Consider the following 21,634-nt stretch of genomic DNA (forward strand, 5'->3'; position numbering starts at 1 on the left):
TGGTAGGTGTAAGGGGGATGGGGGGGGGGTGGTGTCAATGGATGGGATAGGGGATATATAGGTTCTTTTAAAAAGTCCATGTTAGGGAGCAGGAGGCCTGTGTTCTGTTGCTCTGGTTCTCAATTAAGTTGGTCTGCCCCAAAACAACCCTTCTGGGGAAGGGTCTATCCCAAAGGGCTGCAGATATGTTAGTGGAAAACAAATTAGGATCTCCTGCTTCCCCATTCCCTGCTAAAACCCAACCAGTCTCAGAGTCTGAGGATGGAGCAGAAGGAAAGATAAGGAACAAAATTTGGAGCCTCATAACCTATTCTCACCTCAGGAGAAGCAAATGATCCCTTCTTTCTCAGGAACCATTGCCATACACACTTTCTTCCCTCACCCCACACCCCTCCCCTCTGCTGGAGCTGCTGCCATGGTTGCCAGGCATGGTTGCTAAGTCTCTGCATGGAAGAGTTGGCGTGGGCTGTGCTGCCACTAACATTACCATGGTGAATCAGGGGACACCTGGTATAGGCTTGGGGAGGGGGGGGGGGGACATGTGAATGTAACTCCCCAGGACAGAATGAGCCTAAAAGGTGAGCATCTTGAGCACCACTTCAGGTGGGGGCTGAGTGAGCTAGGCATTGTGGTAGTGGTGACGGGGAGCAATATGCTGGAAAACGGGCCACTTTTATCATCTCAGTTGCTAGGGGATTAGTTTTGCCAAGGGAGCACACCACTCCTCCATCCTCCGAAAGGGTGCAAATAAATGCATAAGCACCCTAGTCTATCCTCCATAAGGCTAAGCAGAGCTGTGTGGGCACAGAACAGTATGACCCCAAAATTCTGGATTGTGAGAGAGCATGCTGCAGGGAGCGGGCTCCATGGGTGCCCAAGGACAAACATCTAGAACACGGGAGTGAAGGGCCGTTTCCATGGCTAAGAAATTCCTTTCTCCTGCTGTCCCAGCAGCCGGGCTACAGTTAAGGGGATGGGGGTCACCCTTTTGAGCTAGGGGAGGATAGCTCCCCCCAGTCACATGAAAGCTACTGCCTCCTCCTTCCACCACATGGAAGCTGGTTACTCATCTCCTCTCTGCACCCGAATGCCACTGTCGCTAAAAATAGCCCCCCAGCCTGGGCCAGCCCCTCCTGCACCCCAACCCCATGGAAACCAGCAAGAGTGGCAAGCAGAGACCTTAAGTTCCATTTCCATCACCTCCCTGTCGGAGAAACTGAAGTCCCTGAAGTCTGAGGCAAGAAGTCAAGGGCAGAACCCTGGTGGTCAAGCACCTTGACAAGGAGGGGAGTGAAGGGTTAAAATAGCAGGAAGGTTGAAGCAACAGGGGTGGGGGAGGGGGCACTGTCAGCTTGGCAGTAAGAAGTCCCCTGCCCACTCCTGCAGGTTCCAACAGGCTTCGGGGACATGGGAAGTGGGAAGGGGCTCCCAAATCCGGGCCCCAGGGGGCGGCCATGCACATGGGGGAGGTAGCAGCGCGGAGCCATCCCCGCCATGTCACATGCGCTCACACACACACAGACAGGCACACACGTGTGCCCGGGTATATATAGTCCCCAGTCGCTGGGCCTGTCGCTCTGCAGTGGGCGCCGGCTTCCTGGGCTGGGAGGGGGCTCTCGGGGGCGGGTGGGAGGGTGGGGGGCCGGGGTGGGGTGGGGCAGGATGCTGGATGGTCATTTATTCTCCGAGGGGCCTGACAGCCCCCGGGAGCTCCAGGATGAGGAGTCTGGAAGCTGCCTCTGGGTGCAGAAATCCAAGCTGCTGGTGATCCAAGTGAAGACTATCTCCTGTCATTATAGTCCCCGCGCCCCTCCTCGACAGACCATGGACTTCCAGGCCGGCCAATGGATCCGCGAGCCCCAGAGCCACACGTGAGTGGAGAAGTGAGGGGAAGAGCGTGGTGGGGTGGGTCCGGACTTCCCCCAGGCACAGCCAGCGCTGCTGCGCCCCCTTCTCTTTCCCACGCGCCCCCAACCCATCCGGAGAGCTAGAGTTTGACCTATCCCGCGTTGTCCGGGGAAACAGGCATGGGTGTGAAAAGGGCAGGAGGTGAGATGGGGCAGACGCCGGTAAAGTGTGCATGGAGGGATGGTGAAAAATCCCGTTTAGACTTCAGCCCCAACATATATGTGCACGTGTGCGCGCGCGCGCACACACACACACACACACACACACCCTTCCACATGGCTGCCCAAAGTGGTCTGTAGAGCTCCCAGCTCCCCGGACCTCGGCTCCCTTCCCCCACAAACTGCTCACCTGGGTTCCTGCTCATTGTCCCAGGTGTGGGCCGCGCCCGGGATGCCCTGAGCCGCCTCCCCGCCGGCCCTGGGCCGCCAGGGTGCTGCAGGAGGCGACCAACTGGCGGGCGGGGCCCCCAGCCGAGGCCCGAGCGCGGGAGCAAGAGAAAAGGAAAGCGGCATCGCAAGAGCGGGAGGCCAAGGAGACCGAGCGAAAAAGGCGCAAGGCTGGTGGGGCCCGAAGGAGCCCCCCGGGTCGGCCGCGCCCGGAGCCTCGGAACGCCCCTCGGGTGGCACAGCCTGCAAGGCTCCCAGCTCCTTCACGGCCAGAGCGCCTGGGGCCGGTGGGGCGACCGCCCCGTCCATCCGCGCAGCCGCAGAGCGACCCCAGGGCGGCGTGGGTGGGGCCCTGGGGAGGTCGGAGGCCAGGGCCCCCCAGCTACGAGGCTCACCTGCTGCTGAGAGCCGCCGCGGGGACGGCCCCGCGACGCCGCTGGGACCGCCCGCCGCCCTATGTGGCTCCACCTTCTTACGAAGGACCCCACAGGACTCTGGGGGCGAAACGAGGCCCCGAGCCCTCCCAGGCGCCCGTCTCCGCAGCCCCTGCTCAGACTCCGGCCAGGACAGAGGGAGGGGGCACAAAGAAAAGGCTGGATCCTCGGATTTACCGGGACGTCCTCGGGGCTTGGGGTCTTCGGCAGGAGCGGGGTCTCTTGGGGGGATCCCCAGGCTCTGGAACGGCCAGGCCGAGGCTGGAGCCCCGCCAGGGGGGTGCAGAGAAAAGCCGGGGGCCGGCTGCTGCTGGCCGGAACAGTGGCGGCGACGGCCACACCCGCGCCAAGACTGCGGGGGACCCAGGCGGGGCAGCGGCTCCTGCGGGGTCTGCCACGGAGACCCCCAGCCCCCCGCGTCCCGCCCCCAGGTCCAGGCCCCATCTCCAGGGCCCCGGGGAAGGGAAAGAAGGTAGAGAACAGAACTGGCTCCCCAAATCCTGGATTCCCTCCCTTAAAAAGCATCCGCCTCCGCATAGCCAGACCCTCCCCAGACCCTGGGCTCCAGGAGGCACGGGGTCGAGAGAGTCCCTGGGTCGTAGAGAGAGGGCCGGCCCCTCGGAGGGTTGGCAGGCCGCCCGCCGCGCGCACACCCTGCCCCGCAGCTCCAGCGGCCCTGCTCGTGGAGAAGGTATTTTTGTCATTGACGCCACGTGCGTGGTGATAAGGTCCCAGTATGTCCCGACCCCTCGAACCCAGCGCGTGCAGCTTTTGCCGGCTGGGGTGCCCCGCACTGTGGGCGATGCCCCCAGCCCACCGAAGCCCAGCAAGGAGGAGGGGGAGACGGCCGCGGCCTTGCCTTCCCCTTGCCAAAAGCTGCTGTCCAGCAGCCGCCTTTCACAACAGCCACACGGGGGCCGCGGGTTCGAAGCTGAGGGCGGGAAGCCCGCGGATCCCTCTTTGGAGGAGCGCGCCTCCCGCATCTTGGGGCTCCCGGCGGACGAAGTCAACCTGCAAGATGCCCCCACGCAGCCAGGTAGCCTGGGGCGCTCAGTCTCAGGCCCAGCGGCTTCAGGAGGCGCGAATAGCGCCGAGGGCTCGGGGGGAGTGGCGGGGGTCCCCCGGCACGCGGGGCGGGGCTGGGCGCGGACCCCGGGGCCCTACGCCGGGGCCCTGCGGGAAGCCGTGTCCCGCATCCGCCGCCACACCGCCCCTGACTCGGACTCGGACGAAGCTGCGGAGCTCAGCGCCCATAGCAGCTCCTCTGACGGAAGCGACACAGAAGCCTCCGGCGCCCCCTGGCGGAGTGAGCGAGCCGCGTGCCGAGAGGGCGGGAAGACCACACAGCGGCACGACAGCATCCGAGAGATTCTGGATGTCATCAGCCAAACCGGGGAGGCCCTTTCTGGAGAGAGGAACACGACGGGGGCCCCACGGAGAAACAGGGAGCGGCAGTGAGAGGCTCTTTGTTGTATTTGTGCTTCCCAACCCATCCATCCTTGGGCCCACTGGCCCCTACTTCCGCACAGACTTCCTTGTACCCCTTACCTATACCGGTTCCCATAACCCAAAAAGAAGCCGCCCAAATGAAAGGAAAGGGAACATATGCTGATTTGTAATTTTTAAAAAATCCTCGCCCTAGGATATTTTCCCATTGATTTTTTAGAAAGAGTGGAAGAGAGGGGGAAAGACAGAGAGAAATATCTGTGAGAGAAACACATTGATTGGTTGCCTCCTGCATGTGGCTGGACCAGGGCTTGGGCCAGAGAGGAGCCTGCAACCGAGGTACGTGCCCTTGACCAGACTCAAACCCGGGACCTTCCTTCCTCAGGCCGACACTCTATCCACTGAGCCAAACTGGCTAGGGCTGTATTAAAAAAAAAAAAAATCAGGAGGGGTCAGGTGAACAGTAGACTTTAATGCCTGCTCCTTTCAGGTCACGCTGGTAAGGGCTTCAGCAGAGGTAGCTGCTGCCCTGGGTGCAGAGTTGAGCAGAGAAGCCTGCCCAAGAGTAGGCAGGAGGGTAGGAATGGTATAGTCATGGGAGGGCAACTTCAGGGAAGGGCCTCTGGGCAGGAGGGAGAAAGTGATGGAGAGGCTTTGGACTGAATAAATAGGTGACAGAGAAGCCCTTGGCAGAAGAGGAGGGAGTCCAGAAGCAGCCAGCAAAGCAGGGAGAGGGCTCACTTTGATGTCACAAGTCTTGGGTTCCCATCCTAACTCTGACACTCACTTCCTGGGGCACCTTAGGCAAGTGGCTTTCCTTCTCCAGGCCTCCTAATATGTAAAACGAAGGGATTCTAAGGTCCATCCATGTCGTTTTGGAGCCTTTGGGGAAGCTTTTATCTCATCCTTCCCTTCACAAGCCAAGAAAGAGTTAGGAATAGATGAATAGAGTCTGCAGGTTTCTGGGTGGCTTCATGGTCACCAGCACTCATTCTCAATTCTAGAGACTGTCCAGGGTTTGCAGAAGAGCTGAGTAAATGGGCAAGGGCTCCTATCCCAATCTTTCAGGTTTAGGTGAGGGTTACCCAAGGCAGGGCAGGATGATGGCCTTGTCACTGTCCCTGGCCTGTGGTGGTCCAAGCAGGAGAGGGAAGGCAGACAGTCAATCGGCTTGGGACCTCTTCAGACCTTCCTCTTTCCTCCTCCCCAGTGTTTCTTAGTGATGCTCTGAATCGTTGCCATGACTTTCCACCCAGGTGGTATCATTCATCTGAAAGAATCCTGAGAATTTCTTGCATCTCTGCCTCTTCCAGAAACTGCTACAGAAGGAAGAGGGAGGCGGTCCCAAAAGCCTGTGGGTATAGGTGTGATCCTCGCTGTAGCCACTATGGGGCGCGCGCAGGTCGCGGATTTCCCCCGTAGCTAGTCCGCGAGTCCCTCCTACTCCCACAGGCCAGTTAAGCAATTGATCCCCAGTTAAAGCGCGGGGTCCCGTCCCCAGCCTTGCCGCCTCCAGGTGTGCGAGGTCGGGAGCAGGCCTCTGAATGAGCCCCTCTTTGTATTTATCTGGCTTGGGACCCCGACTCTGAGGTCTTTTTTGCTCTCTTACCTTGGACACCTCCTCTCTATTTACTAGCCATGTGAACTTGGCCAAATCACTTCACCTCCCTGAGCCTCACTTTCCTCATCTGTCAAATGGGGGTATAGAAACACCTACCTCGCAGGGTTGTTGTGAGGATTTAATGCGATAATGTATGTAAAGCGCCTTGCACAGTGCCAGGCACACGGTAGGCGCTCAATAAATATAAGCTTCCCTTTGCCCAACCTTGGCCTCTTCTTCCTTTCACCTACCCTGTCCCCACTGCGTTCCACCCACAGGGCTCTTCCGCTCCTTCTCGCTTGGGGGGCGGGAAGGGGGAGTGGGGGGGGACTCCTTTCTTTGATGGAAACTCCCGGCCCACTCCTGTCTCCCCCAGTGCGGACTCTCCCTTCCTTGCCCCCCACCCCCGCTGGCTCTTCCCACTGCCCCGCGCACTCCCCCCACCCCCCATTCCGGGCAAGGGCTGAGTCAGCCTGGGTAAATTTAGCCGCCGACTCGCCGGGCGCGGGGGCTTCGCCCAGACTCAGTCTCAGAGTCCTGCCTGGCCCTGCCCTCCACCCCGCCTCTGCCCCCCCCCCCCGCCCCCCAAGTCCCGCCAACTCCAACTCTGGCTCAGCGTTCAGATCACCAATCCTGCTCTCAACCCACTTATGGTTTTGGTCTCCAATTATCTCCACATCACTGTCCACGCGCACCTGGAGGGACTGTGCAGGATGGGGACGGGGCTGGGGCCCGGAGCTGGCTGCCTGGCCTTGGTTTGTTGGAGCGGAAGGGAGGTCCTCTTTGGGCTTCTGAACCTGAGGGGAGAATGTTGGTCAGAGTCGCCCAGGGAAGGTCTATCCCAGAACCTGCCTGAAACCCACACTGCCAGGTTTCCAGTTAGCTCCTGGTAGAGGAAGTAAAGGAAGTGGGGGTCACCATGAGCAGAGATCAAAGGTTCCTGAGGTCTGGCTCCCTTCCACCTACAATTATATCTACTGCAGGTTCTAACCACTGAGCATTTACTGAGCACTTGAGAGGAACCAGGAATTGGGCAGGACTCCAGGAAAGAGGAGTAAGGCCTGCTTGACAAGGGGTGAAAGCAGGTGAAAACACACAAGTAACGATAACATTAAACAGTGGGTGTCAAGTACAAAGAAAGACTGAATTTGGGGAAGGGGGCTTTAGGGAGAGAGAACAGAAAAGAAGAAGTGCGGATGCGGGAGAAGTGGTCTGGTTTGACTGAAGCTGAGGGTCCATTTGGGGGCGTTGTGGAAGGTAAAGGAAGGAAGGAAAACGGAGACCAGGCTGGGATGAGCCTGGTCCAGCTGAGGAGTGGGCGCCTTTGACCTCTGGCCTTGAGAAAAGAGTGAACTTCAGGCTAGGAGGCAGAGAGAGGAAGGTCAGGGCAGAGGTGACCGTATCTGCCTGGGTTGTGCTACAGCCCAAGGAGGCAGGGCTCTGAGGCTGGGAGAAGAGTGAGCTGTACGGGAGGGGCTGGCACTGTGAAGGTGCGCTCCACCTCACAGCCTGAGCCTCTTAGAGGCTGCACACCCAGGAGGCCAGTTTTTAAGAGTTTACCCATTCTGGATTGGCCTCTGCTGCCTCTTCCTCCTCTTCCCCTGCCTCTACTTCTCTCTACCATTGTCAGAAAACTCGGGTAGTCTTGTATTTACGACATGGACTATGTGGCCTGGGTTTGAATCTTGCCTCTATCTCATACTAGCTGTGTGACCTTGGCAAGTTACTCAACCTCTTTGTGTCTTGGTGTCAGTTATAAAGCTGGATTATTAATAGTGTTCCTTTCATAGTCTCGTTGGGAGGATTAAATGATTCAATATGTGAAACGCTGAGAACAATGCCTGGTACCTAGTAAGTGATATATAAGTGTTGAGTTCTGATTATTATTTCTCTCTAGGGCTATTTCATTAGTGTTGGGGGTATGGGAGCATGAGGATAGGGAAAAGGGGGAAGAGGCAGCAGAGGCCAGATCCAGAGGAGAGGGGATCCCTGGGGTGGGGACAAGCTGCTTGAATGGCTGAATGGTATACTAGGAGCCCTTGGGTGGTTAGGGTGTCAAAGTCACGTGCTCCCACCCCAGGACTTCCTCCAACTTTGCCTAAGAATGGAGTCAGCACCAGCTGCTAAAGATCTGAGGAGAAGGGGAGGAGTGACTGCAGGTCTGGGGGCAGCCCTTGATGAGCCATATCTCAGACTGGCTCCAAGGGCCCTGTGGGTGGCAGGCTGGAGGCTCCCTGCTGCGAAAATTACTTCTAAATCTGGCTGTCTCTGCCACAACCACCCCCCACCTCGGGACAGCGTCACAGGTCAGGAGAAGGGACAGCAGAGGCAGGAGGGCGTGGCCAGGTTGGGGCAGCATTCCTCAGGTTACCACGGGACCCCACTGCCCTCCCTGCAGCCAGGTTCTTCCCAGGGAAGCCCTTTTCTGTTCCAAATGGAGCCCAGTTAATGTGGCTTTCGAGGAGCTAGGAGCCTCCTCCCCTTTCAGACTCTTGGGAGAGCCCTGGGACTTCCAGGATCAGCCACAAATTAGTAAAGGAAACAATCAGACCATAACTCTGGGACTTGTAGAGAAATCAGAGTCAGGAGTGTGTGTGTGTATGTGTGTGAGGAGGGGAGGACCAGGAGAGATGGCTGAACATGAATCCATGGGAAGTGTGCGAAGTGCATCTGTGGGAAAAGAGTCAGCATTTTCTCAGTTATTTGTTCACTTACCCAATAAACATGTATGCCAGACCCCCGGGATATACAAGACATTCAGACATGGTTCCTATCTTCAGGGAGCTAAAAATTCAGGGCGTGTGTGAGATGGGGGGGAGGGATGCATAAGAAGAAACCTACAGAATCATTATAGTGCAGGCAGTACAAAATAATAAGTTAATTAAGGCATTCATTCCAGAAGGTCCAGGGGAGCAAGAAGGAAGGAGCAACTCCCAGACTGTGACTTCTTGGGAGTGGGAATATATCAAGACCTTTGGGAGACAAGTCACTAAGAATGTATATATTAGCAAAGGAAAGCTCAACCTGGATACTGTGACCTCCTCTGGGTGTGCTGGCATGGTGGGGGGAGGGGCAGCTCCCTTCCTGGAAGCCCCTGGTATTACATAGCCTTTTGTGAGTCCTTTTAGAGAAAAGTTGCTCCATTCATCCATCCATCCACCCATCCATTCATCCTTCCGTTCATCCATCCATGCATCTATGTATGCATACATCCATCTATACATTCCACCCATCCATTTATCCATCCATCACCAACCCGTCTGTCATCCATCCATTGATTTATCTATCCATCCATCCATTTATTCTGTTAACAAAGGCATATGATGTGCCTAACTCAGTTCTGCAAGGTCTGCTAAGATGAACAAAGCACAGAGCCCATGTCCTCAGGAAGCTAGAAGCACAGTGGGAGAATGAGTAACAGATAATCACCCATGGGACAGCCAGTATGTGCTGTTAATGAAAGCCCCACCAAGAAGGTGCTTCAGGAGGCAAGACAACTTTGCCAAGGAAAATTAGAAGAGTTTCACGGAGGAAGGAAAAGTTGAGCTGGGTTTCAACCAAGGGAGATTGGCAAGAGGCACATTCCAGGGTGTGAACATAGATAGAACGGTGGGAAGCACACAGCTTTCGTGGGGAACAGAGGCACTGGGGAATGCAAAGGTGCAGAAGGATGGGACTCTGGGATGATGTGTGGGAATCAAATCATGAAGTGCCTCTGGAAAACAAGGACACAACATTTGAGCTTTAATGAGAGAAGCTGAGGGAGAGGGGAGGGGCAGAGAACATCTGAGCTGTAAATGTCCTGCTCAATGCCTATAACATTGTTTTATCTGCTGCTTGATTATGACCTTTGTTGGTCCTGTTACCTTGTGGAATTCCCCACTGGACCATCAGCTCCTTAAGGGTAGTGCCTTTGACTTAGCTCTACAGCCCCTGCAAGCTTGGCCTGGAGCAGGCTCTCAGCAAATGCTGGCAGGGGAAGGAACGGATGATAAAACTGTTCCACAGGAACACTGGCACAGCAATTCAGTGTCAGATATTAGGAAGAAGAGTGGCTGCTGCTTGGTGTGACCCCCATTCCCCATGCTTTCAAGAGAGATTACCCTGCTTTCTTCGCCGGAGCCTTTTCCAGGAGCTCTCCCAAGAGACACCACAAGGTGGCGCTGTTCCAACTGTAGCTCTGAGTTCGCCAAGGTCCTTAAGGTTTGCAGCTGGTCGTGAAGAACCCCTCCAAGTACTGTCCCTTATGGTCTAGAGACATTTCCTCCCAGTAAGTCCTGAGACAGACTAAAGAGCCTGCGTGCGCCTATGGAAGAGAAGAGCTGGCAGACCCCTAACCCCAATGCATGTACTACAGACCTCATCTATCCATCCGTGTATTTGACAGTATCTAATATGTGCCAGGTACAATGTTAGGCTCTTGGAAAAACAACAGTGACCAAAACACAGTCCCTGCCCTCAAGGAGCTCACCATCTGGTCCTGACCAAATCTTCCTCCTTATTCTTCCTCTTCTTCTTCTTCTTCTTCTTCTTCTTCTTCTTCTTCTTCTTCTTCTTCTTCTTCTTCCTCTCTCTCTCTCTCTCTCTCTCTCTCTCTCTCTCTCTCTCTCTCTCGTCCACACACACACACACACACACACACACACACACACACACACACCTATTCCCAAGGGCCATTCCCCTTGACATGGGAAGCCATCTCCATGTGAAATTTACTCTTTGGCACTGCTCTCCCCCCCAAATCCACATTTCTCCCTAAGATTGCTGCATGGCCACATTAATGTGACTCCTGGATGCTCCTTACTTAAATAGTTTTTCTTGCCCTTCCACTAAGCTCCCTGATGAGCCCTTTCCTATTCTTTCTTCCAAACTTCCCTGTCATACTCTCAGCCATTCTGCCACTCTGGTCGCTGTAGGGACCTGACCAGAGGACACTTTGCCTGGATTGGGATCTCCCAACACCCTAGAGCTCTGGAGGCTAAGGGACATGAGGATGGACCCAGAGAAGGGCCTTGTGAGACCCTGGCACCACCAACCCAGAGAGCTGGAGAGTCCAGAAAACCAAAGACTTCAGAAACATGCCCCTCTGGGGCCTCAGGGCTCTGCCAGCCAAACCTGTTCCCTGACAGTGTGCCTTCTTTTCTCACCTACTTGTGGGTGGCAAATCTCTCCCTAGCTGCAACCCTATAATGGTGGCTGGGGGAGAACTGGTTGGGAGGTGAAACATTGTGGGACATTGTCCACTTTCCCAACATGCTCCAGGGCCCAACTTAGCCCTGGATGGGTTTGATAGAGGAGGGAGGGTTGATGCTGAGAGTGGGAGCCAGGCCCATCGAGGTCCCGGGAGTGAATGCGGCATTGTTGGCCAGGCTAGAGTCACAGATAATTACCTCAATTAGTGACAATGGGAGAGTAATAAATACAGGCTTAGTGTCTCCTACCCCACCAGGGCTCCGAAGATTAATCCAGGCTGACGGGCGGGCCCTGAAAGGCGTGATGGACAATTCATTAAACTCCCAAATGCCGCACAACCTGGGCGTGAAGGCTGAGTTAGCCCCCTGGGGGCTGCGCCTTTGTCCTGATTGTGTGTCTCCGCCACAGCAGAGCCGGGCAGCCCCCAGAGAGCGGGGAGGTGAGTGGGGCTCCCCCAGCCCGGCCAGGCGGCGGGGGGATTAGGTCTTGGTCCAGCCCTGGTTGCCCTGGCACAGCAGCCCAGCCGGGCTGGAATGTCCGTGGGGGGGAGCAGGCGGAGCGGAGGGGCGGGGCCGACAAGGTGGGGTAAGGGGGGCACACAAAACCGGGGGCAGGAGGAGTTAATTAGACGCCAGCCAAGGAGGGCGAGGGGCCACAATAGGGGCCTCACTTCCGAGGATTAATAGGGAAGAGGGAGAGGGAGGGATTCATCTCTGGGGAAGGAAAGCTAGAAGCTTCTCAGGGTGGCACTGCCCCCTCTTGCCCAGCTTTGCACCAACTTGGCTGGGAGGCAGAAGGCTCTGGTCACCTGGGCAGGTGCCCTCCGGCATCCACAGGGTGGCCCTTTCTTCCTAGAGCGGTACTTACGCTGGGAAGATGATTAGGCAGGGAGGAAAGGACCCTCTCATTTATCAAGGAAATAGTGGAAGCAGGAAGGTTTAGGGGCCCTGTTCTCTATCCCCCACCCTATCCCACCCCTTACTCGGAGGCAGAAACAGGAGCCTGAAGCTTTACCCTTCCTGATGAAGCGGCCAGGTTAAAGCCAAGACGACCGTACTGGGGGCAGGAGCAGGTGTGAACACATGGGAGTGGAGGCTGCCGTGTGTGTGCACACTTGTGCAAGCAGGTGTGCTTGTGCACAGGGCCTGGCCTTCAGCAGGTCCTCAGTAAATGCCTGTTGAATGAATGAATGGACTTCGCTTTTGCTGAGAATAAATGGGTGTGAGGAAGAGACATGGTGCCGGGCTGCACAATGATACAAAGTGAGTGGCCTTAGGCCCTTTCATTCTGAGCTCCCAGCCATGGTCCAGGAAGGACTGGGACCCCACCTCTGAGCAGATGAGCAAATGTTCAGGAAAAATCAAGTGGCAGTGGTTCGTTCCCTTTAAAAAGAGAAAAGGAAAAAAAAAAAAAGCGCAGTAGCCTCTTGGAAGCCCCACTTCCTCCTGGGCCCCAGGGAGCAGGGCAGCCCTGGCTCCTCCTCAGGAGCCACCCCACCCTACCCCCTCCCAGGGGATGACAAGGGAGCGAGTTGGCGGCAGTTCCCTGGGCATATTTATAACCTGCTGCTCGCTCACCAGCGTCTGCTTTTAGCCCAGACGGGGGAGGGGGCAGAGGGGTGGTCTGTCTCATGCTGGGCGCCCCGGCTGGGTGTGGAAAGAGTGAGTAAGGGTGAGTGGTGGGCAGCTCTGCATGGATATTCCTGCTCACACCACAGCCAAACAGCTTATTTTCTCCTCATTTTGTTATTTTTCTCCCTCTGGCTTGGAGAGGAGCACTGAACCAGCCTGGGGGGGGGGGGGATGTGCTAGACCCTGGGGTATTTGCAGCCCCACTGACAGGGTTTTTCCAGGGTGCGTGTGGCAGGGTGTGCGTGGTGCCAGCTTGCTGACCCCCTGGGGACGGTGCCTGCCTGCCATCTCAGTCCTCTCAGGTTTTCCTCTCCCCCTCCCCCTCCCCCTGGATATTTCAAGACCAGCACCTCCCTCACTTGCTGAGGCCAACCATGTGTCAGGGTCCCTGGCAGCCTCAGATTCCCCTGGTGTGTGGCATCTGGCACCTGAAGATCAGAGGTGAGTGGGAGGATAGCCTGCATGGATAGGGCAGGGCTGAGGCATCAGGCCCGTTCCGAGAGTACTCTCCTATGGCACCCCCTCCCCCGCCCTGAGCTGCCCTGGGTCCTGAGACTGTAGTGAGGCCTCTCTCCAGGCACAGTTGTTTTTCTCCCCAGGATTTACCTGCTCAAGTTTTGCCTGAGGATGGCATAGATGCTCATAATCACAAGATAAATACTTCATATGATGTAGTGCTTTGCAGATCTTATCGCGCCTTCGCTTGTTTTTTTTTCCCTTTTATTAGTGTATTCCCCCTTGAGAACTAGTCCTCGTGCTGCACTTCCCTACCTCCTCTTCAAAGTCCCAGCTCCTGCGAGTGAAGGGCCTCCATGCTGAGAACTTGAGTGTAGGAATCTGTCCTTAAACCTCATACATGTGCAGAGGGTGTTGGCCTTCCCTGAGCCTCCACTGTACGCCCCCCATTACACCGTGTGTGTTGGTGTGCTTGACTCCCCAGCTGGACTGTGAACTTTCCAAGCAGGCCCTATGGCTGTCTCCCCAGCACTGGGCATATGCCTGGCATAGGAGAGGTGTCAGCAATTGTTCAAATGACCTGAGCTTTCATGCACATGATCTCCTCTGAACCTCATCACCTTCCTGAAGAAGTCTAAGTACCCATAACCACCCCTATTTAATAGACAAGGCAACCAAGTCTGGGTGGAAAACAAACAAACAAATAAACAAAAGATTTGTTGAAAAGCTAGTTCAGGCCAGAACAGGATTCATTGCTTTCTCTTGCTCTTCTTCCAGCTCCTATGTGCCAACTCAGCCCAAAGCCTTCCAGCATCTGGGCCTGAAGCAGATACTGATCTAGCTCTTGGAGTTAGGAGTTAGGTGAGAGTGGTTGGGGCCAGCTGCCAACCCTTCTATTCTCCACCCTGCTGCTTCTCCCCAACCCTGGGCATTGTCCACCAGGGGCATAAGCCCCCCTCCTGCTTCTGGCAGCCCATTAACTTCTTGCTTTAGAAGCTGAGCGATCTAATAGCTTCTCTGCAGGGGGTTCTTTACTGGAAATCCAAGGCTTGTCAGGTGCCTCCTACCCCAGATCAATAATATTCCTCCCCCTGACTGCCCATCAGAGCTGAGCCGGTGCTAGCTTGGCGGATGAAGAGAAAGGGAAAGGGGTGGCACTGCAGCATTGAGCAGCTCCTGGCTCCACTCCTCTACCCCCACACATCCCAAAGGCCAACAGGGTCAGAGTTCACACACCCAGGGAGGGGTGGGAGGCACCAACCACAGCAAAAGAGTCCTGGGGTGAGGGGGAAATTCTCCATTTGGCTGGGATCAGTTGTTGCCCTTGGGGGGTGGGGGTGGGAGTGGGGAGTGGAGAGCTTCATGGCTCCCCCTGCCTTTTGGGTCCTCCCCTGGGGGGAAGTGTTAGGATTAGGGACAGGCATTAGAGTTTAGGAAGGGGTTAGTGTTTGAAGTTAGGGTTAAGGCTAAGGTTACACTTAGACCTAGGCATGGGGAGAGGATTAGAGTTAGAGACAGTTTTAGGGCTGTGGGCAGGATTAGTACTTCCGCCAGCCAACTCGTGAATGTGCGCAGAGGTGTCAGTGTTGTTAGGAACAGATTCCTCAATGGGCTCTTTATGGGAATAGTTCGCTTCATGGTTTGGTTATGGGCCACACTTGGGTTTCCTTTTGGTGACGTTGTTTTAAGTCCTCACTGCCCACCGCCTGACCACAGCTGGCGCAGATAGGCTTCAGGGACCAAGAGCCCCACACCAGGGGCAGCAGCACCCTTCCTTGGGTGTCTCTTTCTTTGGTTTCTTTTCGGGATGCAGTCATGGCTATCACTCAATGGTAGCTATTTTCACACCGACTGTTCCAGATAGGAAAGGCAGGTTCAGAGTTTGTTTAATTCCCATTCAGCAAGGAAAGAAACTGAGCCAGTCACGCACTTGTCCAATATCACACAGCCAGTTGGTGTTTGAATAAGAAAAAGAAACTTGCAGGATCTTGGGGCTTCTGACCAGGTTCTTCTGGAGACCTGGATCCCCAACGGCCTCATTAGGGTCAACCAAGGGTCAGAACCTCAGGGTCCTTTTGCAGGGCCAGACAACCAGCCCCCCCAACAATGTATCCTATTTGTTTAAGAGAGGTAAACAATGGTGTGTTCTGGATTCAAGGAAAAGCTACCAAGCCATTGATAAAAATAGAGATTTTTATTCTGCAGAGGAAAATAGATACTATATCGGTGGGGGCGAGGAGCCGCTAATAGCTACAGTGGAAGGAAATGCTGATTCCAGGAGGCAAAGGCATCTTTGAAAAATTGGGGAGAGGAGAAGAGGGATCAGAAAAGGCTGAAGGGCCAAAGAGGAGAAGAGTGGAGAGGGATTTGGTTGGGAGTGGAAGTGGTCTCTGCAAACCAGGCTGGAACCCAGCACAATAAATAGTTTTATTTACAACAACCAAATTCGTGGCTTTGTATCCACGTTTCAGTGCAAATTATTTACACACTGATGAGGAGGCAGGACAGGAAAGGGTAGGAGGTGGCCGAGGGAGGCATGGCTCACAGCTGTTCAATGGCACCATGACTGCGGCTGGAAGAATGGGGGTGTTTCTGCTGGGTCCCCCAACTTCATTTTCCATATCACCACAGCTGCAGCTGCCCTTTCACCCCGGCACCTCCTGCTTCAGCTGTAGGTGGGGAGGAGAAAGGCCCTGATGCCCATGTGAGTGTGCAGGGTCTACACCCTTGGCAGGGGCGTGTAGGCATTGGGAGAAAACGCAGTTAAAATGGGAGGGAGAGAGGCAGGGAGGTCGACGGACGGCGTGGTATCCGTCTAGAGCTGACTCGCCATGGGGGAGGGGACGAATCCTTCTCTTACCTCCTGGCCAAGCAGGGGCAGTGCAATGGGGTCTCCCGCGGAGGGGGAGGGAGGTAGGTCAGGGCAGGTCCATCAGGATGGCAAGAAGGTTCCTACCGCCCCAGGCAAGTGGTTTCAGGAGTCCCCAGGTGGGAGGAGGAAACGTAAGAATCTCGGGGATGTGAATGGACAGACTGGGTGAGTGCGTATCAGGGTCTCAGGTGCCGGCGAATCTGCGGGGGGGCGTGGGGGGCGTTGAGGAGAATGCTCCTGGGGGCGAGTCCAGGCAGCGAGTCACAGACACTCGTGCAGGACGCGCGTGTGCGTGCAGTTGCGGCAGCTGACGTGGCAGCACCAGTGGAAGGTGCAGTTGCAGCGCTCAGTGACGCGCTGCGTGCGTGTGCGGTGGCCCCGGCCACAGCAGAGCAGCTCACAGCCGTCCAGCGCGGGCGACGAGCTATTGCAGGCGCGCCCCGCAGTGCCCGCTGTACCCAAGCGTCCGCTGTAGGTGCAGAAGTTGGGCGATTTCTCGAAATAGACGAGGTCATGGGGTGAAGGCGGCTTGTGCGCAGGGTCTTCCGGCTCGAGGCGGAGCAGTTCCGCCCGCGAGGCACGGTTGTTGCCGCGGTTGCCATAGAGGACGCGCGAGGCGCCGTCGAAGCGGTCGCGCAGCACGTCACCCACGGCGCGCAGCGTGGGCAGCCGCATCCAGCACGTGCGCACCGTGCACGAGCCGGACATCCCGTGGCACTTGCACTCCTGGCGCATCTCGGAAAACACGGTCTGGGGGCAAAGGAGAAAAAAGGCTGTCCCAGGGTGCTGCGGGAGCCGGAGCCACCATCCCCATGACAGCCTCCTCCCTGGCGCCGCTGGGACCTCAGCACAGGGCCAGGCCCAGGGGAAGGGAGGCAGGAAACGTCCCGCAGGGATTTGGATATCACGCTGTCTTGGCCTTTCAGCCTTATTTTTTGAATCTGGACAGTGGAGGAGGCAGTAGGCAATGATTTCTATGGGTTACATGACTTCGAACCTCTTCGGTTCTACCTGTCCTCGGCCCCAGGCACCCCGCGCCTCCTGCCACTTAACGCTTCCATTCTCAGGCTTCCCTCCACCCCCCCGCCCCCCCACCCCCCCCCTCAGGATGCGCTCCCCTGGTTCTCTGCCCTGAGTCCTGGCCTGATCGCCAGCCGTTACTTCCCAAGCAGGAGGTCAGCCCCTGCGCAGACCCTGCCGCTCCGCGTCCGTTGCAGAGCTCCTCAGTCCGCTCACCGTTCGGCCCGCCTCGTTGTTGTGAAGGTTCATGAGGAAGCGCAGGTCCCGCCCCTTCTCCCCGGAATCCACAAACTCCCGGCCGAAGAGTCGACCGAAGTCGATGTTGTCGCTGCAGCCTCCCCAGTGCCAATCGGGGCCCCCAGGCCCGCGTCGCCGATAGTCGCACGTGCAGGACTCGATGGAGCCCTCGGAGCAGGAGCGAGCCACCGAGTGGGTGACCCCAGCAGAGGTGATCGCGAAGATAAATGCTGTTTCCCGACAGCCTGTGGGGGAAGGGATCAGGGATCAGCGAAGGGCCGCGCAGGGTGCAGGGTGCGGCGAGCACCCTCAGTGGAGGGCTTGGGACCTTGGAGTCCGCCGCCCCGCCTCCGCCCTGGGCGTCCGGGCGGTGGGCTGTGTTGGGAAGCTGGCCTCACAGGGAAAGCACGTGCGTGGGCACGCAACCACGTCCACAGTTGTCATCACGCGTTAGAGACTTAGCGCGCATTTTGGCTCCTCCGTGGAAGTGGGGCAACCCCAGAAAGAAAACAACAACAACAACAATGAAGAAAGGGGAGCGGAGGAACTCTGCACCGCCGACACCTCTCTGCAGCCCAAACTCGGCCCGTGTCGGCGAAGCAAGCCTTGCTGGGCTGGAGGCAAGACGCACCCCTGCAGAGAGCAGGGGCTGGGGAAAAGCGACCGTGGCCAGCGGTCAGCGGTCAGCGGCCACAATTCAGGACTCCCTGTTTCTGAGGCAGTGGCTCGGGAAAGTTAAGCTTCGCGTCCGAGGTGTACGGCTTGAACGCGTCTGGTGGGCTGAGTTTGGTGCAGAGCTGGCGCCGAGCATAAAGCTCCTGGCCAGTTGATGGTGTGACCCTGCCGCAGCCTGGGACATCTTCCCTGCGTTCGCCCACCCGTGCCCTGTGGGTGACCCCGAGTTCCCCTAGTCCCGGAGGCGTCGCCTTCCTGGGTACCCACCTCGGTTGACGATCTTGCCGAAGAGGTGGGGCCCCGAAGCCGTGGGGCAGTTCCAGCGGCGGTTCCGGAACTGCCACTTGCACTCGCGCACAGCGCTCTGCAGCCCCCCACTCACACTGTGCAGGATCCCCGGGTTCTGGCGGATCAGCCGCCGCTGCTTGCGGCTCAGCAGCTGCAGACTGGGCTCCAGCACCAGCTGCAGACTCTTGGAGTCGGTCAGTAGGTTCGTGGAGGAGGCTACGTTCACGATGCCCCTGGTGAGACGCATGATAGCTCAGGCTCTGGAAGGGGGACCTTCCCCCTAACCAAAAAGGTCGTGCCCACCCTGCTATGTTTCTGGAGCTAGCTGTCGGGGAAAGAGCGGCGGGAGATCAATAACAAGGTAATGACTCTGCTCTCCTGGGCTCGCTAGATTGAAAGGACTGGTCGTCCAGACGGGTGAGACCGAGAGTTCTAGGGGTGCTAGGGGCCCTGGGTGTGGTGACTGGACAGGGAAGCATGGGGAACCCGGAAAATAGATGTCCACCTTGGCTCTCCAAGCATGTTCCGGGCAGCCTGGCGAAGAAATGCTGGCCTGCAATCCATGCCCACCCAAGGCGTGAAATGCTCAGGAGTCCCACCCTCTTCTTGTCTCCTTTCTAAGCACGCCTGGCCTTTCGCTTCCTGAAGCAGGCAAACCTGTGGCGTGCTGCCACCGTAAGCCTGGGTTTGGGGCTCGTGGAAGGAGGGCGGTGCTAGAAGGGAGTGGGCTCCATCTGGAATATCGTGGACTGCCGTGGCCGGACCATTCACCCCACTTCAGCAGAGCTTGATTTTCCGGAGCAAACTCCGCTCCAGAGCGCCCCTCGGTGTCTCGTAGGGAAGTCCGAGCGCTGGAGGGAGCCTGTCTGCGGACGGATCCCAGAGCGTGGGAGCTGGATAGGGCTGGCCCCTGGCTCTGCGCCCCAGACAAGTGGCGACCCCGCACCAGCGCACTTACCACCATCGGCCACTGCTGTTGGCGGCCAGAGCTGCAGGCAGAGCGGCCAGCGCCAGCAACAGTGTAGCAGAAACCCAGCCGGGCAGCAGCGCCCAGTGCCCCATGGCCTGCCTGGCCTTGCCCGCTCTGTGTTGCAGTTGGGGCGGCTTTGGCTGCTGCCCGCGACGGTGGGACGGGATGCGGCGGTGGCGGCAGTGGTGAGAGTTCGCAGTCTGGCTCTAACAGCCCTGGGGGCGGGCGGCGGGCAGCATGGCTCGCGGTCCCAGCTGGTGGGCTGAGGCAGCCACGGCGGGGCGGGCGGCACCGCCTCTTATAGTTGCGGCACTGGCCGAAGTGACGATAGGAGGCTGCCCCGCCGGGCCGCACTGTGGCACCAGGGCGCACTGGTCAGGGGCACGCACAGACAATGGGCAGCGAGCGGGGCCTTGGCTCCCGCCCGTCTGAGCCCAAAGCTGACGGGCTGGCCGTCGGGGCTCACCCCCGCCCCCTGCCCGGTGGCTCCCGCCTCCGGGCCTGCACTGGCCGTCGACCCCTCCCCTTAGGGCGCCCTCCCACGCGCGCCCGCCCGCCTGCCCCTCTCCGGTTGGCGTCGGGAGCCCGTCGGGGGCCAGCGTCCGCCAGGGGGCGCAGCGACAATGTGCTGTCTGGATTTTCCCTGCGAATCCACCGAACCGGCCGCTATTGCCGCCTGCCCTGGGGCTGTCCCCTCGACGTCACCCCAGGCTTCGCGGGTGTCCCCTCTCTCCCCCATCCTAAGTGGAGGAAGGAAAGCTGTGGTTCTGGGCAGCGACTCTGGGGAGACGCCTTCCCTCCCAGGAACCCCCGATGGCTCTGGCTCGGTAGGGAAGGCAAAGGGGGAGCCTGGGGTGGAGGTGGGGCTGTGGTCAGGGAAATCCCCGGTGGTGGGTTGGGGGTGAGCTGACTAAACAGAGCTTGGCCATGAAGAGAAACCTGAAGAAGCTGTAGTTTGTGTTTATGGGCCGGAAGGTGCACACCAGTGGCCGTGTGTGTGTGTGTGTGTGTGTGTGTGTGTGTGTGTGTGTAAGTGGGACAACGCAGATGTGAGTGCGTGTGAGAATGCACACGAATGTGTTCTGAGTGTACACACTCCTGTGTGTTTTCACGTACAGAAACTCCACGGTTTAAGGAGGGATGTTAGAAGCCTTTCTAAAGAATTTTGGAATTTGACTCAGGTCAGAGGGATCATCAAGTCATCTTGTCACAGCCACCACCTGGGGCAGTGTACCATCTTCTATGTGTCAGGAAGGAGGTGGCAATTACTGTCAGGAGAGACCCAGTTGACTGAGGAATAGAGAATGTCTGGGACTGTGTGTGGAGGTGGGTGAATGGGTGGATGAATGTGTGCATGGGGAGATTAAATATGCATATATGTGTCACTCTTGCCCTGTGTACCTTGTGTCATCCAATGGTGTGTCATCCTGTGGTATGTGTCAAGCTGTGCATGTCAGTAGGGGAGAGGTCTGAGCCAGCAACCAAGGTAGTGTCAAGATGAACAAGGCCTGGGGTGTCTGAGTCTCTGAGAACTAGTCTCGGAGGAAGGGCAATGGAATAGATGTCAGGTGTTCCTGTGGTGGGGGAGGACTGGGAAGAGAAGGGCCGCTGGCTAAAGTGAACCCAGAATAGGAAACTTGTGCTTCCATGTTTTATTTTTAGATTTTTCTGCCAAGTTTCTGTCTTGCCCCCAAACTCTGGTTCTTTCCATTCTAACCAGGCTGGGAGACTCCTCTGTTGTACACTTTTCTCTCCCCTCCCAGGGACTCCAATTCAGGTTCAAGGCCATGTTGGCCTTCTATTGAAGAAGTGGCTGCTGTTTCCTATACAGGACCTGCCAGCCTAGTTATCATGCCCCATCAGCACACACTGCTGGCCCCTGGCAGGAGGGTGGATCCCCTCCTGTTTTACAGAGGAAAAATTAGATTAGGTAGCTGTCCAAGGTCCACACAGCTGATAAGTGATAGAGCCAGGCTCAAACCCAGACTATTTTGACTCAAAGCCCAGGCTTTTTCACCTGACCAGCTGCTAGTGACTGTGATTCCTGCCTCCCTTTTGGATTCTCTCTTTTTCACGTCTTTTGCCTTTAGGATGCTTTCTCACTGAGTAATGTATCTAAAGAGTTCCAAGTCCTAGAAATGACCAGGCTTCCCCTCCAAAGCAGGGAAATCACTCTAAGGAATAAATGCCTGATAGTTTCATTGATCTTCCTGGGGCCTTTGCATTTTAAATGAGATATGTATTAACCTAAATGAAACCTAATGGAGGTTACTTTTGAGGGGGTTGTTCTTCCAGGCCCTTTGCCCAGTGCAGGGTACCTGGCTCCTCTAAGGATTCAACCATGTGTATTGGCCCAGCATTCTTTGAGGGTCCAAAAACCAGTAGTCTCTGCAGAGGGCACCCAGCACAGATGGCTCAAGTAAATAGACAATGTACCATGGGCAGCTTTATCCTTTAGGAGTTTCTCCTCACTGGGGCCTGGGTCAAGTCTTTTGGCCCGGTGGATTGATAAAACCCC

General features: G+C 57.0%; 2 protein-coding genes across 2 annotated transcripts; one reads left to right on the top strand and one right to left on the bottom strand.

Moving 5' to 3' along the window:
- The first annotated feature begins 1,627 nt into the window (after positions 1-1,627).
- DDN (dendrin) lies at positions 1,628-5,998 on the top strand. Its single transcript, XM_081084747.1, has 2 exons — positions 1,628-1,871; positions 2,281-5,998. Exons 1-2 carry the CDS (start codon positions 1,663-1,665, stop codon positions 4,184-4,186), a joined length of 2,115 nt encoding a protein of 704 aa, XP_080940873.1. The 5' UTR covers positions 1,628-1,662; the 3' UTR covers positions 4,187-5,998.
- A 10,189-nt stretch (positions 5,999-16,187) lies between these two features.
- On the bottom strand, positions 16,188-19,208 carry WNT1 (Wnt family member 1; the record flags this gene model as incomplete). The annotated part of the gene is made up of 4 exons (XM_081084755.1): positions 16,188-16,676; positions 17,163-17,428; positions 18,126-18,379; positions 19,105-19,208. The coding sequence occupies 4 exons, from the start codon at positions 19,206-19,208 to the stop codon at positions 16,188-16,190; spliced, it is 1,113 nt and encodes a 370-aa protein (XP_080940881.1).
- Positions 19,209-21,634: the final 2,426 nt, after the last annotated feature.

Source organism: Myotis nattereri (assembly GCF_964212035.1).
Source record: "Myotis nattereri genome assembly, chromosome: 2".
Lineage (NCBI taxonomy): Eukaryota > Metazoa > Chordata > Mammalia > Chiroptera > Vespertilionidae > Myotis > Myotis nattereri.

Bases quoted from the DNA above. Each gene is read 5' to 3' on its own strand.
- DDN (XM_081084747.1), top strand. From the start codon at position 1,663: ATGCTGGATGGTCATTTATTCTCCGAGGGGCCTGACAGCCCCCGGGAG. The intron at 1,872-2,280 runs GTGAGTGGAGAA...TCATTGTCCCAG, and splicing joins CGCGAGCCCCAGAGCCACAC to GTGTGGGCCGCGCCCGGGAT.